Source organism: Bicyclus anynana, chromosome 19, assembly GCF_947172395.1.
Source record: "Bicyclus anynana chromosome 19, ilBicAnyn1.1, whole genome shotgun sequence".
NCBI lineage: Eukaryota > Metazoa > Arthropoda > Insecta > Lepidoptera > Nymphalidae > Bicyclus > Bicyclus anynana.
Window position 1 is genome coordinate 14,207,369 of NC_069101.1, and position 12,626 is coordinate 14,219,994.

At 37.8% G+C, this 12,626-nt stretch overlaps 1 protein-coding gene across 1 annotated transcript in view; it reads left to right on the plus strand.

The window, feature by feature from the left end:
• LOC112055481 (Ig-like and fibronectin type-III domain-containing protein 2) overlaps positions 1 to 12,626 on the plus strand; it is a 171,636-nt gene that overhangs the window by 139,852 nt on the left and 19,158 nt on the right. The window contains exons 5-11 of the mRNA XM_052887272.1: positions 718 to 966; positions 1,899 to 2,045; positions 4,332 to 4,557; positions 5,524 to 5,696; positions 6,836 to 7,169; positions 8,053 to 8,206; positions 11,548 to 11,714. Of these exons, the coding sequence (XP_052743232.1) occupies positions 718 to 966; positions 1,899 to 2,045; positions 4,332 to 4,557; positions 5,524 to 5,696; positions 6,836 to 7,169; positions 8,053 to 8,206; positions 11,548 to 11,714 (1,450 nt within the window). The remainder of the gene's footprint in view (positions 1 to 717; positions 967 to 1,898; positions 2,046 to 4,331; positions 4,558 to 5,523; positions 5,697 to 6,835; positions 7,170 to 8,052; positions 8,207 to 11,547; positions 11,715 to 12,626) is intronic.

The window sequence follows — 12,626 nt, forward strand, 5'->3', positions numbered from 1 at the left end:
CAATGAACATTAAAGCACCGTAAATAATAACAGAAGCAGTAAACATGATTGAAAAAGGATTTTAAACTTAAATGTTCGTCTCATATAATCCACAGTAATTATATTTGCAACGTGCTCGTAAAGACGATAAATGAAAGGATACTAACAAAATAAGACTTAAAGGTGAAGGTGAATTGCAAGGGGATGGCCAAGACGAACATTTCTATATCAAAGAAATTAAAAAACCTTAATAGCTCAACGGTAAGAGCGGTTGGACTCATCACCGAGGGGTGGTGGTTCAATCCTCACCCCGTTGGTCTATTGTCGTACCCACTCCTGGCACAGTCTTTCCGGACTAGTTGGAGAGGAATGGGAAATAATCTTTAAAAAAAGGTAAAGAAGACGAGGGTTAATGGAAAATGTCCTAACGTTTCTGGACCAAAGCCAGAACATTCTCAATAAAGGCCATGTCAATAATACCCTAAACCAAGATAGAAGAAGAAAACAAGAGAAAAATTTAAAATTTACACGGATATAGTCGTCGGGCATTAGGTGGTCCATAATATTAATGTTCAGAGGATAGCCACGTTTTCTAAAGCTAAACTCTATATAAATAGTTCCCTTGTTCTCCAAAATGAAAGTATATTTTGTAGAATACCGACAGACTGGCAATGTTTTAACCGTTGTATAAAGTTAGTTACCACTTCATTCCATCTAACAATAAACATCTTTTCACAGAATCCAAAACTGAAGCATCAAGCAGTACAGGCAGCAATCCAGAAGATGAAGAGCCCAAAGAAGCTTGGATGCGCGCGCCCGCTGGCGGCGTGGCTGTCAAGAGTGGGGAAGATGCCTTGCTGACCTGCGTGGTCCTGGGAGCAAGGGGGAAACCGGTGCTTTGGAAACGGGCCAGAGACTTGAAGGTGTTAACAGCTGGAGCCGTCAGAGTCACCAGGGATGAAAGAGTGCAGGTGCTGCATGATGATTGTAAGTATCATTCAATTTGATGTCTTCTCAATGAACTCTCATAACCTTGTTTTATTATAATACTAGCTGACGCTGTGCGGTTTTACCAGCGTGGTTTCCGTTTCCGAAGAAATATGGGTTAATATATAGCCTATAACCTTCCGCGATAAAAACACGCGACGGAAGCTTAAAAAATTGAATAACTTCTCCCGTTTTCTCAACATTTCTCTTCACTGCTCTGCTCCTATTGATCGTAGCATAATGAAAAGTATACTATAACCTGCCCAGGACTATGTAGAATAATTGTACCAAGTTTCGTTAAAATCCGTCCAGTAGTTTTTGTTTCTATAAAGAACATACAGACAGACAGACAGACAGACAGACAGACAAAAATTTTACTAATTGCATTTTTGGCATCAGTATCGATCACTAATCACCCCCTGATAGTTATTTTGGAAATATATTTCATGTACAGAATTGACCTCTCTACAGATTTATTATAAGTATAGATTGTAGGATCTTTACCTATAACTTTGGGTAGTTGACAATAATTTGACTGCAAAACCTTGCTGTCTGTCACCTCGATGTACGTGTGGGTGGGACAGTATACGATCTCGAAGTCGGAATCCGAAGATTGTACAATCAAGAGACGACACCTGGAGGTAAGGAAACTGCACACACAGTTTCCTTACGCCACCCATCACCTCATCACGTCTGCAGCACGCTTAGAGATTTGGGCAGTAACATTGATATTCATGACCAGATCTCGGTCTGTTTTACACTACCACCATAAGCGTCCTGCAGAATTGACGGCGAACTTGATCATGAGTGGTTGGCGTAAAACTACTCATTGGTTTGGACAAACAACATTTTCACACATTTAAAAAATCAGCGATTGAAATTGTGTTAAAAACGCACAAATATATCTAATATTATATTGTTGGCCAAAACAGCGGAAGAGCCTCTCCAAGGGCCAGGTATCAAGAAGGGCGGCGACGTGTGGGCGCTAGTCATCAAGTCGGTGAAGCCGTCGGACGCCGGCCTCTACATGTGCGAGCTAAACACTGAGCCGCCAGTTCGCAGCTTCCATAAACTCACAGGTAACTAGTCAATCAATAAATGAAAGCACCGGAACAGCTGTTAATTTTTTTTAGGAGTTTTCGTTCCTCCTTCAACTTACATGTCGAAGACGGGTTGAAATGAAAAGCGGAAAAGTAGCTTTAACAGAACCACTACGACACAACAGTCGTAGGATAGATCCAATTTATTCATCATAGTGACACCGCGCGGATTCACCCGCGTGGTTCCAGTTTCCGTAGGAATACGGGGATAAAATATATAGCTTGTAGTACTCGGGGATAGAGTAGCTTCCTAACAGTGAAAGAACTTTTCAAATCGGTTCAGTAGTTCCAGAGCCTATTCAAAACATACAAAAAAACTATCAAATCTTTCCTCTTTCTAATATTAGTATAGAAGTTAGATTATATCCCCGCACTAGAAAGCGCAATGTTGGTGCAGGTGGACTGACGACATCAAGCGAGTCGCAGGTATTCGCTGGATGCAGGCAGATTTGTGATGTTTGGAAGTCCATCCACTGCGTGACGTAACCTCTTGTAAGGAATTTCTACCTCCATCGTATTGAGCCGCCTGCATCCAGCGGATCCCCGTTAATCGCTTGATGTCACCAACGACAGGTGACAAGTACTTGCTAAATTAATAGTCTCTTACGAAGTTAATTGCGAAATCCCCTCTAGAGATAAATTGTGACACATTACCTTCCAAATTAAATGTTCTTGATTTATTCCAATTTAGTTATTTTACAATTTAAACACATTGTTGTTATTAAGGTGAAAAGTAAAGTAAGTAAATATGTATGGTTTTTACTGCTTCAGGCCGCAACTCCTGAACCGATTTAGCTGAAATTTGTAATGCAGATAGATCACCTCTAAATACCCTTAACGAAGTGTAAATGGTTCCCGTGGTATAGTAAAAAATACTAAAACGCTCCATCGCTAAACGTAAACTTAAAGTTAAATTTACGAGGGTATTTTGTACAAATATCCGCGAACTAAGTAAATACATTTTCTAGACGTTCTCTAAACTTTCCAAGGGTCGTTTGAGTTCATGTTGTCTTTCCCAAAAAATCCCCAAGGCTATGAACATTGTTGGAACATTTCAAACAGATTTAATTTGTTTCAGTAATAAGATACTGAATGTACAATATCAGAAACATAAGGTAATTAAGATCCATGAAGCAGAAAATTTAAAGCCACATAAAGAGGGTGAACTTCCTCTGAGGGGTCATGGGTTTGATCCCCGCCGTTAGTCTATAGTCGTATAAACAACAATGTTTTACAAATAACAATGTTTCCGACTAATTGGAGGGCAAACGGGCATATCCATACTAATATTTTAAATGGAAAGTAAGTTTGTTACTATTTGAACCAATTTGGAGAAAACTTGCTATAGAGAAAATTTGAAGAACACAGGTCAAAGTCAAAGTCACAGTCAAAATTCATTTATTTCAAATAGGCTTAGTTTACAAGCTCTTTGAAACGTCAGGTAATAATATTAAACTAAGGATAATGGTGATAATAATCATTCGAAAACTTAAAATTAAAGTTACGAGGGTTCCAAACGCGCCTTGGTCCGAGAAGAGCCCACAACAAACTCAGCCAAGGTTTATTATTTTTTTTATTTATCACCATTTTACAAACGTATTTAAAACTAAGCACACAGTCGTATAATACAGTTCAACACCAAGCTTTTTTATCATTTAAATACTCATTAACACTATAAGAAGACTTTACTAAAAGCTTGCGTTTAATAAACAGTTTGAACTTTTTGAGTGACTTTCCAGTGACTTCATGTGGTAGTTTATTATAAAAACGTATGCAATTGCCCTTAAAAGAATTACTAATTTTTTGTAATCTAGTGTGGTGTGCAACACAGGTTAGTTGTTATCCCGTAAAATCCATGGATTCCGCGGAATTCTCGGGCGTCGCGCGTTAGTTGCTGCCTAGTGGGTCACATTTAAAAGATAAAAGATACGGCAAGTAGCCTAAACACCCAGGCCAAAACCCACAAACCTGCATCGAAACAGCACATTGTATCCAAGCTCCATAACCCCTCCTCAATGAGGGGGACCTGGCCCTATAGTTGGCTGTTAATTAGTCTGATAATGACTGTAGTGTTTGTCTATATATACACCAGTAGTGGGAGAAAGAGGGCAGTCTCACAGTCTGTCATTGTCGTTGGTGGAGATAGGACGTCCGGTGCTGGCCATAATACTGCAGTGACTTACTGCGATTACAGTAAGGATAAGGGACCTTACAATAACCTTTAAGAAATGTAGGCTCAAAAACTAAATCAATGTCTACTTGCAGTGATATCCCGCGGCCTGACACCGCCGGATAGTCAGAACACGACGGACAGTTACTCCGCCAACGCTCCAACGCTGTCGTCCACCGCGCTGGCTCACAACTACACCGACTGCTGTGTGTCCATGAACGTGACTAGAGGCTGTTTGGGCTACTGCAGTATTCAGACTATTCTGGACGGACCTGGACAAGACCCGGAGGCGTGCCAAACTGATTTCCCAGCTATTGTTAAGTAAGTGCTCATATACCCGTGTATTTCCCGTTTTCAAGAATCTGTAAGCCTCCTGCGCCTCCGAGAGCATGTTAAGCCGTTGCTCTCGGACATTATTAATAAATTCTAATTATTAGCTGTGATAGCCCAGTGGATATGACCTCTGTCTGGGCTATCACGGCTCCGGTCCATCCATATCACCTTCATGCACCTCCAACTTTTCAGCTAAATTGCATTTTAAGAATTTAAATATCACGTGTCTCAAACGGTGAAGGAAAAACATTAAGGAAACCTGCATACCTGAGAATTTTCTTAATTCTCTGCGTGTGTGAAGTCTGCCAATCCGCATTAGGTTAGCGTGGTGGACTAATGGCCTAACCCCTCTCATTCTGAGAGGAGACTCGAATTCAGCAGTGAGCCAATATGGGTAGATAATGATGATGATGTACTTTCCGTTCAATCAAAATAATAGATTTTCCACTGATATTTATGTTAGTAAAAAACATACACCAGATTTGCGTAACAGGTGCGCGGGATGCTATCGACCATGTTTACTTTTAAAATAATAATAGTTTATTTCAGTAACAAATAATAAAAGGCTAGAGTCTTCTTTTAAGAATTGTAAACTCCTGTGACAGAAGACTCCGCTCTTCCATAACAAGAAGTAATACAATTTTTTAAATTAATCATAGTGGGTAAAAATAAAACTAATAAAAACATGTGTATGCGTGTGTGTGTGTGTGTGTGTGTGTGTGTGTGTTTGTGTATGTGTGTGTGTGTGTGTGTGTTAGGTTATTCTTGTACTCGTATTATGTAATACGCTTCAATAGAGATTCAACTTCTTCATAATTTTGTGTTAATAAGTATTCTTTTAATATTCTTTCAATATTACTGAAATAAACTATTTTTATTTTATTTTATTTTTACTTTTGTGGATACGTGTGAACACAAATCTCGTGACGGGTTAAATTGATATATCTATCGCAGGTGTATGGCGGACGGTCGTAACCACGTGCCGTGCTGCATCCAGGAGCACATACCGGACATCTGTCAAGACGTCTGCCGAGGAGAGTACTCGCCTGTCACAGATAACATCAAAACCCATTACTCTTGCGCCGCGTCCATGGAGAAAACCTTGGCGTGCATCGTTGAAGGCATCGGTGAGAATAATGAAATCATTTGTATGAGTTATGATGGCTGCGATTTCACTCGCGATATTGTATATTGTATGTTTATCATGCATTTTTACATTTCCATTTAAATTTATTTACAACAACAATTTGAATTTTGTATTATCTCTAAATATGGTGTATACAATTAGTGTACTTTCATTTCATTTCATATAACTATTAAGTATTAAATTTTTGTTAAACAGTGTAACTCACACTGAAGGATAGTTTCTTAATTTTTAAAATATATCTATATAATATAGAAAATTTGCAAAAACGACGATTCAGTGATCTTATTATTAAAAACAAAGTGCATTATTACTTAAATTCACACTTTTCCAATGTTTCTTTCAATTATTATATATCTTTTTTCTATCTTATTTACCTCGTCTTTATTACCTTTGAACAACCAGTTTTGATCCATACATGACAAAGCCTAACAGGTCTATGTAGCAGCGGTGAAAAGCCCATACAGGCTGATTTCCTCCTTAACCTTTTAAAAATCCATACATACATATTCATTATTGTAATTAATAAATATGTATGGTTGTATGAGAAATCGGAGTTTGTATCAAGTGGTATGATTTTCAATTTCCTTGGGACGGCTTGCCTTCAAAATTCCATCCTTCGCCACTGCTGTGTAGTGCATATACATTATCTAATAGTTCATCATACAAGCACTATAAGGCTTAACACCTCCGCCGCAGATTAAGTAGGTACATCGTAAAACGTGTCGCTTGCACTACGCAATTTACCCCATTAAAGGTAATGAGTTTCCACCTAAAATCATGAGCCGTCTTCTAGTTTCTTCCAACGATATTTTGTACTATTAGATATGTATGAATACACAAGAGCGACGAAACTGAGGCGAACAGAGGCCCCTAATAATGCCTGAATATTCATCTACAATCTACGAAGTCGAGTTGTGTGTTCAGGAAGTGTAAAAATGTACCTAAAATGTAAGTAGAAACAAAATTGTGCATCTGTGCGCTCAGTGCAGTTTGGAACACTTTTTGCGGTAATATTCTTAGCAGGTAACATATCTAATAGTGTACAATATCGTTGGTTCCGTCAAATATTCCGATAAAAACAGTAACTTAATTGGCAATTTAGTTTTAATATTTTTACAGAACTACTACCGAGTCCGCCTGAAGACATTGAAGTGGAACCTCTAAACGAAAAGCAACTGAACGTATCATGGAACCCACCAACAGAGAACACCGAATCGGTGACACAATACGTAATAAACGTAACAGCATTACGATCATTTGATGCCCATCTGATAGATCCCTCAGAGAGCTCATTAAGGAACGACACAGCAAAGTACAGTCAACCGATGACATTCAAGGTGCCCGCAAACAAGACATCCCTAGTCCTCAACGATCTGCTACCATTCACAATGTATGAGGTCACAGTGACCTCCTACAATATTCATGGCTCCAGTTTACCGAGCTACGCAATCAGGTAATTATTCGAAATAAGATGGCTTATAAATAGTAAATCCGTTGCCGTTGAATCTTACTGCTTTGAATGAAAAGATAAATATTAAATATACACTTTGTTCAATTTATATACTTTAGTGAAGTCTGTTTGTAATTCAAAAAGGATGATTGATTCAATCATCCTTTTTCAACGAATACTCAAATATTGTCGCATCATCATCATCATTAACAAGCCATGTTTGGCTCACTATTGAGCACGAGACTCCTCTCAGAATGATAGAGGTTAAGCTGATAGCCCGTTACGTTGGCCCAATGCGGATTGGCAGACTTCACACACGTACAGTAAAAGCAAAGGAAAATTTCAAGTTTGCAGGTTTCCTCACGTTGTTTTTCCTTCACCGTTTGAGACACGTAATATTTAATTTCTCAAAATTATCTGAAAAATGCCCTGGACCGAATTAAAACCGAGGGCATACCTCCGAATCGAATCGAAAGCAGAGGTCATATCCACTGGGCTGTCACGGCTGTCTTCGGTCGTATACTGCCGTATACATTATACTATTTGAAATTTAAATTGCCCTATTTGGAGATAAGAAGAGTAAAAAAACGTTCTCCGATAGTTCCGGTATTATTGAAATGAAATTATTCGTAAGTATACCATTTAGATCGTCTGTTATATTTTCAATGTTTGCTCTGGTTCGGTTCTACCGGTTTCTTACATTCTGTAGATTATAGAATGTGGGACCACTTACTATCCACGGAATACCTATAATTGAACGAATTCATAAAAAGATGGCATCGCGTCGGAGGAGGATGTTATATATGTATTAGTACCAAAAAACTATTTATATCAGTTGGCCAGCTTACTCGTTTGCTTCGTATACTTTTATATTTTCATGGCACAGGTCTCTAACACTGACACCTGGTAAGATGAGGACGACAGAGGTGGCAGCAGCTCCCAAGCTGCCCGACGTAAGAGGTTGCTGCATCGCCGGTGGAGTGAACCACTTCGGTTGCGTAGACAAACTTTGCGACCCCACCAAAACCTTCGAGATTGGCGTAAGTATAATAAAGCGACAGCCTGTGATAACCAGGCTCTGTCATTTTATATAAGCTAAAAGTTCATCAGAGCATACTCCTACCATAGGTTAATACGATAGACAACTATGGATTCGGGATCATAATGAAGTTAGGAGGTAACAAAGGATCGAAGTTCCAAACCTTAAATCGTTCTAGTATAACGCATAGTTTTTATATTTTCTCTGAAATACCATGAGAAACATGTCTTAAGTTGCCAAAGTTGATTGTAGTCAAAGGCTAACTTGTAAATAATAAATAAAAAAGCAGCTTCATGGCAACTGTTAACAGGACATTAAATAAACTTTAATTGATTGTAGACCTTTGTTAACTGCAACCTCCCAAAGTCTGCACTGTCCAAATTCCATACGTTGCCTACCGCACCTACCTATGGTTGGAACATGAGCTGACAAAGGTCTTTTCATCACAGGGTCTAACAGACCATAAGTAATTAATCCAAAGAACACAACTAAACGAAACACGTTTATGTGAACATCTTCATCCATTATTGGTTGTGGCTGACGCGTCATGAAATGTTAGCACGATAGCATAAAATCTTTCTACACCTGTGTAATCTAAACATTTATCGTATTGCACTGTGTTTGCAATCTGTTTTAGTGTAGTTTTACTGTAGTGTAGTAAAAAATATATACGTTCAAACGGCCAACGCTCAAACTGTTGTTTTAGTTGAAGTCACTGGCGATTGTTTTTAACACGTTCACTGGGTCAACATATTTCAAGATTTTTACGCAGTGGTATACGTGGTGGATTTACAAGACGGAGGTCCTGGGTTCGATCCCCGGCTAGGCAGATTGAGAATTTCTTAATTTGTCCTGGTCTGGCTGGTGGGAGGCTTCGGCCGTGGCTAGTTACCACCCTACCGGCAAAGACGTACCGCAAAGTGATTTAGCGTTCCGATACCATGTCGTGTAGAAACCGAATGGGCTGTGGATTTTCATCCTCCTCTTAAAAAGTTAGCCCGCTTCCATCTTGGATTGCATCATCACTTACCATCAGGTGAGATTGTAATCAAGGGCTAACTTGTAAAGAATAAAAAAAAAAAAAAGAATTCTCTACTTTTACTTTGGAGACGTAATTGATCTCTTAACTAACTTATAGTTAATCGTATGATCAATGACACCTGATCAATGTCTTAAATGAAGAGTCTTGGAAACACCTAATCATTACAGCAAGGACTGAATATGTTTTTACTACAGCGCATGACACCTAATCGACCTCAATTTATGAATTACAATGAGTCTAGCTTTAGGCCGGAAACAAAAACATATATATATTTGTCTAGGTCATTCACAAAGAACTTTATGCACAAAAAATAACTTTATACTTATTACGAATTAAAGCATCCCAAACCGAGTGAAACAATAGATATAATTTTCATTCGAAACGAAATTCAAGGGGTCTTTTAGATCTCCTAACACAGTGAACGTGTTATCCGTCGAATGTTAATGTTAAAGTAATATGACTCTATTCTCCTAGTTTTAAAGACGCTAATTCCGTAATACCACTCAAACAATTCATCGCAAATTGCTAACTGGGTAATATGCGTAATGGGAATTGAAAATTATATTGAAAAAGGCAGCACATGACTAGGCCATAGGTTTTAGTAGCTTAGTATAGCAAACAATATGCCTTTGGTAAAACTGCAAACTTTTCGGTTTTGAAACAAGTATTTAACGATGGCAAGTGTCATTTATATATAAGTTATACCTCATATTAAATACTCTCTCCTATACTCATCAAAATACTATACTCATCCAAATAAGATTTTAAAGACTTTAGTCAAACATACCTAAATTGTTATTTTAATCTAAAATTGTAGGGGAAAATTTTGAGTAATTTACCAAATTTACCTGTAATTAGTGAAATATTTCTCACAAGAAGAACAATGTAAAATAATGAAATAGATAAAATAAAAAAAAAACAGGATCAATGACTTTATCGTAGTAAAACATTACGTTTTATATTTTGTAACGTCTTTTGTTATTGTAAAGTACTTATTGGTGATCACACATATATAAAAGGAAGGTTGTTTACGTCACTAAATATTGCAAATCATCAAACTGTTTTCTCCATACAACGAAGCACTCCATGCTACCATACCATACCGTATGTGTTAAAAATTCAAAATTCATTTATTTCAAGTAGGCTCAGTTTACAAGCACTTTTGACACGTCAGTTGACTATTTGTAAAGATTCTACCACCGGTTCGGAAGGCAGGTTCTGCTGAGAAGATACCGGCAAGAAACTCAACAGTTGCTCTTTTGAAAAAGTCATACAGTATTACAATTTACATTTGATAACAATTAAATTACAATTTCTTATAGTTTTATCTCCTGTGTGAAGGTGGAAGCTGATCCAATGGCCTCCAAGCACCTTTGTCGTTAAGGAACTCATCAATAGTGTAGTAACCTCGACTAAGTAAATGTTTTTTAAAACATTGCTTAAAGTTGTGCATTGGCAAGTCCATCACAGTCTTGGGGATCTTGTTATAGAAGAGTACACCCAAACCCACAAAAGATTTTTTAACTCTTTGGAGACGATATGCAGAAATAACTAACTTATGCCCGTGTCTAGTAAGACGTGGGTTTAGATCTCCTTTTCGTTTGTACAAATTAATATTTTGTCTTACATAAACTATACTGTTATATATATACTGACAGGCTACTGTTAAAATGCCTATTTCTTTAAACTTTTGACGAAGGGACTCGCGTGATTTTAGTTGATATATTGCTCGAATTGCTCTTTTTTGAAGTACAAATATAGAATGTATATCAGCAGCCTTGCCCCACAACAAAATACCGTAAGACATTACGCTGTGAAACTACGCAAAATAAACAAGTCTAGCTGTATCAACATCAGTAAACTGTCTTATTTTTCTCACTGCAAAAGCAGCTGAGCTGAGTTTACCTGACAGTTTTTCTATATGAGCACCCCACTGAAGTTTAGAATCCAAGGTCACTCCCAGGAAAACTGTGGAATTCTCTATTTCTAGTGTTTCACCATTGATCATTATAGACTTATCTAATTTTATAACATTTGGTAATGAAAACTCAATACATTTAGTTTTCTTTGCATTTAAAAGTAAGTTGTTAACAGTGAACCAATGCGACACATGCGATATGGCACGGTTTACATCGTCGGAATTATCTTTACTTCTGTCACTCACTTCTGTTACCCACATATGCACCCATCATGTGGTATATTTTCAAATCTGTGACTGACCTCACTGTCATTACATAGCAATTGTATCGTCACTGTGACTAACGCACCAATCATCCAGACAGCCGTGTTCTAATCATCAGTTGCAGGTGACAGATCTGATGATTTGCGCGCCGTGGGCCGGGGTGACCTTCGGATGTCTTGCCAATGGTCTGGATCACACTCCATGCTGCCAGTCGAGGGGATTGCCAGAGTCTTGCTTACCGCTGTGCAGTGGGAATATCACGAATTTGGACTTCAATCACTTCAAGTAAGATAACCTATTTCTTGATTATCATTATATTTTAGCGGCAACACTATAAGGCGTGAAGCTTAGATCCACCACACTACTCTAATGCGGGTTGGCGGTTAATAATGTTAAATTAACGGCCACTCAGATGTTAATAACCGGGTGTTCTCGAAGGCACGAGAATTTCTACCAATGTCTAAGAAGAAAGAAAAGCTTTGTATAATTATTCTATGACCCGACCCTAGATTAGAACCCAGGACATTGTGAACCGAAGCCACTTATGCTAACCACTATAGCATTAACGCACTTTTTACCAACCTATTGATATATTTTCTACGTTTATTGACTTTAATAACTTTAAATCAATCGGAGAGCAGATTAAGTCGTAGCTCTTATCATTAACATCTTATAGTCAAATAATAGTCAAAAAATAGTCAAAACGTCTGTTAAATAGTCAAAACATTATCACCCTACGCCCACCAACCTTCATTGGAAAAGCGTGGTAGGTCTAAACTCCATACCTGCTATTAGGAGAAACGCCTAATTTTGTAGTCCCGTTAAAAAGGTTGACAGTGGAGTTTAGTCGTATCAAGATAATTTCTATTTTTATCGAGTTTTTGTTTTGGAAAACGTATCCGCGATAATAAAAATTCAAAATTCATGTGGACAAAGTCTCAGGCAATACCTAGTATCTAATACTTTGATGTTTAATAAATGAACCTTCACAAACTACCATTACCAAATCACTTCATTGTGTAAAATCAATTGGCTATTTTCAATTATTAGTGTTAATAGTTTTTGCCGGCTTATCTACAAATCCATTAGCACTAAATTAGCCTTCATTGTTATGATATTAATCATCACAAATTAAACCATAAATCACGATTAGTCAGATGCGTTTGTATATTAAAGCTAATATTCAATAACTTTGCT